Below are 7,110 nucleotides of genomic sequence, written 5' to 3'. Positions count from 1 at the left end.
ACCTCTCGACAATAGGGTCGGTTGGAATTTCTGGTTCAACTACCTCCTACATACAAATATCTATGTTAGCTTGATGGGCATAATTTGTCATAAACACGAAATGCAACAAATAGTTTTAAAAGAGAATATACCACATCCGAATCATAACAAGGGCGAGGGCCGACGGGGACGGATATCAAAACCATGGCACTATGTATAACAAACAACGTACGGGTAAGATAATTATACGAGTAACTATATATCCAAATCACACAAACATCCATTTTTTATATAAAATTTCATGAACAAGAGGCTCACCACAAGGTGGTGCCGGCGACGGGACGGTGCGGGCGATCGACGGTGGTTACGACGGAGATTTAGAAGGCACTAAGTAAACCACACCTACATATGCAAACTAAGTGTTATTTTGACCTCAATTTGCATATAAATCAAATACTACCACATATAATTCCCCCCAAATTACTAAAACCCACAATTAATCACTATATAAACCAATGCAAGAGCTAATCTAGCAATGAGAGATGAAAGGACAAAGTTGCTAACCTTTGTGACCATTTGAATGAATGGGGGCCTGCAAATCTTGACAAATTTGGGGCAAATTTTGTGATGAACTCGAGAGGAAGAAGGGAAGAACAGAGGAGAGGGAGAGGGGAAAGGGGGGAGAACAGAGTGCTGGTGGACGAAGGGTTTATATAGGACGACCTTTAGTACCGGTTCGTGGCACAAACCGGTAGTAAAGGCGCTGGAGGGGCCCCACTCTGACAACATCCTGCCACCACTCTCATTAGTACTAGTTTGTGGCACGAACCGGTGCTAAAGGTTCGCCATGAACCGGTACTAAAGAGCTCCTCCCGCCTAGCCGTTGGAACCGGCACTAATGGACACATTAGTGCCGGCTCAAATTTAAACTTATGCATCTCAAAAATTCCACCTCTGCAGATGATTTTGTACTGCAAATGATATAAGTTATCGGAAGAAATTCCACCTCTGCAGAACAGTTGGGTATCTGCGTGAACCCTTGTGCTACAATGCTTGCTCTATGTTTTACCACCTCGTTATTCTCAATTCTATTTCCAGAAGAAAAATGGTGTAGGTATTCTTATGAATACCTTCCTATTATTGAGCAAGATCATTTCTACCTAGATTATACCCTTTGCTTGAGTTCAGTCCGAGTGTTGTTCATACTTTGCCGTGGCCATGGTTTTTGGATCTGAATCACTTGAAAGGTTTTTTTTCAATCTAGTTGAGAAATGTATGTCAACAATTGTAGACTTCCGGTTATATGTTTCTCCAGAATCTATATATCAGTATATAGTTGATGGAAATATCGTTACCCATCACTACTAGGGAAATGCCTATACACAGAAGCTTAGTACTAGCGCTTTTTATAAGAAAACGCTACTACTATTTATCAGTACGTAGCGCTTGTACACGGCAAACGCTGCTACTATGCACTTACCAGTAGCGATGTGTTCATAAACCATGCTACTACTACAACTACCAAACCATTGTCGGCAGGCCAGGCATAGTAGTAGCGCTTTTATGCAAAAAGCGCTACTACTATTGAACGTAGCAGTAGCGCTTTCTATAGACAAGCGCTACTACTACGGGCTCCTTATCCAGACCCATGGCCCGCGCTCGACCTCACTCCCCCTCACACACTCTCACTCGCGCGCCTCCGCCGCGCACCGTCGCTGCCGCCCTCCCCCGTGTGCCGCCGTCCCCCGCGCCGGTCTTCTCCCGCCGACCGCCCTCGCCCCCGCCGGCTCTCCTCCCCCGCCGGCCACCCTCCCTTGCGCCGGCCTCCCTCCCGCAACGGCCCTCCTCCCCCGCCGGACGCCCTCCCCCGTCGGCCGCCCCCCGCGCCGGCCGGCGGTGTTCTGAGATTTGGCATGATATACCTCTTGATTTTCTTAGGTATGGTGGCTGTTTTGAGGAAGATATAAGGAGGTTTATGTGTGATAGAGCGTATCGTATCATGGGGTTTGGATGCACCGGCGAAGTTTGCACCAACTCTCGAGGTGAGAAAGGGCAATGCACGGTACCGAAGAGGTTAGCAATGATGGAAGGGTGAGAGTGCATATAATCCATGGACTCAACATTAGTCATAAAGAACTCACATACTTATTGCAAAAATCTACAAGTCATCAAAAACCAAGTACTATGCGCATGCTCCTAGGGGGATAGATTGGTAGGATAAGACCATCGCTCGTCCCCGACCACCACTCATAAGGAAGACAATCAAATAACACCTCATGTTTCAAATTTGTTACACAACGTTTACCATACGTGCATGCTACGGGATTTGCAAACTTTAACACAAGTATTTCTCAAATTCACAACTACTCAACTAGCACAACTTTAATATCACTATCTCCATATCTCAAAACAATCATCAAGTATCAAACTTCTCTTAGTATTCAATGCACTTATATGAAAGTTTTTTATTATATCAAAAGAAAATTACCATGATGTTCTAAAGGACTCTCAAAATAATATATGTGAAGCATGAGAGATCAATTATTTCGCACCTCGGCTATCTGAGCCTCGGTGAAGGCGGCAGCTGGAGGCGTCTCCTGAGAACTGAACGCCAGACGACGCCTGTTGCAATTGGGTTTCTCCGCGGTACCAGCTAGATCGCAATCGTCTTTTGCAGGGTTAGGTTCTTGAGAAGGAGGCCCCAAGAATTCGTCACCGTACCCATGTTCGTTGAAGTACTTATCGACCCTGGTAAATGTACCGTCGTCATTGTCCGGATCCTGTGCCATATGCATGTCCGGATCAGCTGACGGCGGTAGCGTTGCGGCGGTCTTGCCATGGCTTGGCGCCGGCACGATTGGCGGTGTTGTCTGTGGGGTGGTGTCCCCCGCCCCCAAACGAATCTGGATCTTCGGCCAAAGCATGGACCAGTTTATGCAGGCGCTGAGGGTCATCACATCATCTTCGTCGGCCCCAGGGGGTCGATACGGAGGTAACAAGTCGTCGCAGCCCCGCAGCACCCGAACCAGTTGAACCCTATACACGTTGGGTGGCATCGGATTACCGCGGAACAGGCGGTTGCCCGGTTCAACGATTCTGGCCTTGGCGACATCGATCAACTCGCCGTCCACGAAGTGCAGGAGAGTGCATGGAACGTCGGCGGCGCCCTGCGAAAACATGTAGGGTGTCATGGAATTGTCACGGCAGATGTCCGCTTGCAAGGACTTGATCGTGGATCCATCGCAACTAGGAAGCTTAAAGGGGTTAATCGGGACAAAGGACACGCGAGGTTTATACTAGTTCAGCCCCTTACGGTGAAGGAAGGCCTACGTCTAGTTGGGTTGGAATTGCTTGAGGTTTCGATGACCAGGGAGCGAGATACGCTATGCCCGGTTCTCGATCTCTTATTTCTTCTCTCTCTAAGCCGCCAGTGGGTCGTCCCCTTATATACACGGGTTGACGCCCTATGGCTTACAGTCCCGGCCGGCTCATAAACAGTGTCCGGCTCGGTGACTAGTTATTTCTACCTTACAATACAAGTCGCGCCCTCATGGCGGTTTATCACCATGGGCCATAAATCGTCTGTGGGCCACTAGACCCTTTACTGAACCGCCATCTTCACGTCTTGGTCTTGGGCTTCAGATGGGCTTCTCTTTGCGTAACCCGGACCCTCCTGGGCGGCTTACGTAAATAGTTATATCCCCAACATTAGGCCCCAGATTGATTTGAACCGGTTCATGTCAATCTTTAAAAACCTTATAAACTAGCCCTTAGTCCTCTGTTTTGCGCGGAAATTCTAACCCGCCGTGACGTCATCATCTGGATCCGGGTCAAATCTCTGTGACGTCATCTTCAATAAAATTCATATTTTATTCCACCATATCCTCCAACGAATCTTTGCCTTTACTGACCATCCCGAGAATCGAGGCGTCGGGGCCGCTGGATAATGATGCTTTGGTCTCCTCGTTTCTCGCGCCGTCTTGGTCAGCCCCTCCTTATAAATAGATGCGACCTGGGCCTTCTCCATTTCCTTCAGTCGTCTTCCTCCTCACACTTCTTCCTTTGCTGCTCAAGCTCCTCCGCCGCCGCTGTCGAACCCCTCGTCTTCACCGACTCAGGCCGCTGCATCACCCTGATTCCGACCAGAAAACGACAGCGACCCTCCCCAGCTCTTCCACATCTGTGAGTTCCTCTTTTCCCCTTTCTCAGACCTGCCTTGAAATCGTCTTGAGTTCGTCGGTGTTCATCACCGCCCGACGCAGACCTCCATTAGTTTCACCTCCAATGCTTTTGTTTAGATTATAGAAACAACATAGAACTGCTGCGGAAAATATTTGTACTTATCCTGTATAAGAACAGATCTCATTTCCCTTGTTTTGGAAACCCTCCGCGAGTATATGAACTTCTCTGTATTGTTTTTAGGTCTAGAAATATTTTCTTTCTCAGAACCTCGTTTGATCCAAAATAATGATTGCAACTTGTGAAACCTGTTTGTTCCACACTTAGCCAAAAAAACCGCATCTGTTGACTCTGCTTCAGCCATATAATTTATGTGACCGGTTTAAAATAATACCGGTTGCCAGCACCGCTTGCTTATGGCGACTTAAGAAAACCTTAATCATCTTTAGTACCTGCAGCTGCTAATCATTATCACATAGTTAGCTGTATGTCATTAGGCCCCTTCTTAAGCCGCCATCTCAGATAACCCAATAATGCTTATTCTCCGGGTTATAATGAACCGGAAAATTTCCTTTATCTTGTTGTAGGCTTCAATTTACCCAATGGCACCCAAAGCTGTTAAGCCTCCGATTACCTGCAACTGGGTCCCATCCATTGTTACAGAGAGCAAACTGTCCGAGTTTGTAAAGTCTGGCCATCTGCCCAAGAAGGATGTCATGTCTTATCGCGCTCCTGACCCGTCTGAAGAGAAACCTCAACCCAAGGAAGGGGAGGTGATCATTTTCACCGATCACATGAGCCGGGGATTTGCTCCTCCCGGTTCAAAATTCTTTAGAGACGTTTTGCACTTCTTTGACTTAAGACCTCAAGACATCGGGCCCAATTCCATGTCAAATATCTGCAACTATCAAGTTTTCTGTGAGGTCTACCTTGGAGAAGAACCCAACCTACTTTTGTTCAGGGAGTTGTTCTATTTGAACCGGCAGAATGAACGCGCCAACGGACCCAGTCTAGAACTTGGTGGCATCTCGATTCAGCGACGGAGAGACTGCCTTTTCCCTTATGCTGAACTGCCGAGTCATCCAAAGGACTGGAACCAAACGTGGTTCTACTGCCAGGACACTTCTCCGGCTGGTGAAAACCCGCTGCCCGGCTTCCGTGCATTGCGCCTTGAACCTACTCACCTGCTGCCGGATAAGTTGACAGCTACTGAACGTCTGCCACTCACCTCCAAAATCAAGAAGATAAAAGCTCTTTTAGGGAACGGCTTAGATGGCATTGACCTGGTCCGAGTCTGGGTTGCTTGGAGAATAATTCCGTTAAGCTGCCGCCCCAGCTTAATGTGTAATTATTCAGGCGAGAAAGATGACCCTCAGCGTCATAGCCCTGACGACTTACCAGATGACGTAGTGGAAGCTACAACTCAGTCCTTGTTGAAGGAGGGCACAGTGAATAGTAACGCCTTCGGCTTACTACCTTTTTGCCAGAAGAACCCGGCCCCTGCAGTAAGTTTCCAGCCGTCGGGTTATTATTATCTCTTTTTTTATCATGTTAGGTTGTATTCTTACGCATAACCCGTTATAACCTTTACAGGCAAATGATAACTTCTGGAAAACCCAATATGATCATGAGGCGGCCAAGAAAGCCAGGGCGGCCAAGAGAGCCGAAAAGAAAACCACCAAGCCCACCACCTCAAGGAAAAGGAAGCCAAGCGCCTTTGAGCTGTTTCAGCTTGATGATACTGATGATAATGAGGAAGAGGTAACCATTGAATTTCCCTTTCTCCTTTATCACTACCTTACTGATACTAACCTTCTTTCAGGAAGACACGGGCAACAGCCAACCCGTCGAGGAAGAGGTAATTATAATCTCCTCCGACTCCGAGCTTCAGCCGTGTTAGAAAATTCGAAGAGTAACCCGGAAAGTAAGATTTTCACATCCTTTGGCTTACCAAGATCCTGACTTTATTTTGAAGCAATATATTTATGAGAGCCGGAGGCAGACCCGGACCAGCAAAGACGCGAAACTCTCCTCCGGCTTACCTGATGTGACCAGGAAACGCCAGGCTGAGGTTACCTCTGATTCACATCTTCTTTTTCCTTTGGCGGGTTTCATTCATTATCCTCTCAATTCTTCTGACTCCAATTATCAGGATATTTCACCTTCCTCCGGTGAGTCTATGCAGTCCAACATGCCAGCCTTCAAAACTGCTCCTGGGTAATATAAACTTGTTGTACCTTATGCCTTTATTTTACTCATACTTTTTGTATTTAACCTGTCTACCTTTTCCGCAGTGTGCAAGTAAAGCCCAGCAAAAGGGCAAAAAAGAATAAGCCGCCCCAAGAACCGGTTGTGACTGAACCAGAGCTGGGCCCAGCTGCTCCTGATGCCCCTGCTCACGAGCCGCCGCCTCAACCATCTCATGATGCTCCTATATCTTCCTCTAACCCGCCTACTGAGCAAATCTTCAACAAGTCTGGTAACCCAGAGGCTCCTAGCCCCGCCAAAGCAAGTGATCCGGAAGTTGAGATTCTCAAAACTCAGTTTGTTGAACCGGCACAGCCATCTGTACTTGCCAAGTGTTCTAAAGAGGAGTTGGTAGAACGCCGAAAGGCCAAGCTGGACGTCACTGACTATACTCATTTGAGTATCGGAGAGATCGTCTCCGGCTATATCAATCAAGTACATAGCAGCCGTGACCTAGAAATAGACATGGTGAAGCAAATACAGCAGGAATCTGAGGTATGACTTATGCTAGCTTTCTTTAACCATACTTACTGTACCAGCCCCCAAGTCTATTGCTTATAAGTAAATATGTTGTAGACTTTAGAAAATTGCCTAGCACTGCTTATCCGGCTTAGGAAAAAGGCTTTTAACCCGGCAACACTTGCGATACACATTAGCCCCCAAGTACCAAACATCTTTGCTTGCAAAGTGTTTGGGACTTTAATT

At 47.2% G+C, this 7,110-nt stretch overlaps 1 protein-coding gene across 1 annotated transcript; it reads left to right on the top strand.

The window, feature by feature from the left end:
• Nucleotides 1-3,947: 3,947 nt before the first annotated feature.
• LOC147961739 (uncharacterized) lies at nt 3,948-6,552 on the top strand. The gene has a single exon (XM_087531390.1). It carries the CDS (start codon nt 4,761-4,763, stop codon nt 5,730-5,732), a length of 972 nt encoding a protein of 323 aa, XP_087387516.1. The 5' UTR covers nt 3,948-4,760; the 3' UTR covers nt 5,733-6,552.
• The last annotated feature ends 558 nt before the right edge of the window (nt 6,553-7,110 follow it).

This window comes from Triticum urartu, chromosome 7A, assembly GCF_056163025.1.
Source record: "Triticum urartu cultivar PI428250 chromosome 7A, HENAU_Tu73, whole genome shotgun sequence".
In the NCBI taxonomy this organism is placed as follows: domain Eukaryota; kingdom Viridiplantae; phylum Streptophyta; class Magnoliopsida; order Poales; family Poaceae; genus Triticum; species Triticum urartu.
Note: the sequence above shows the minus strand (reverse complement) of the source record. Positions and strands in the feature narration are given on the sequence as shown.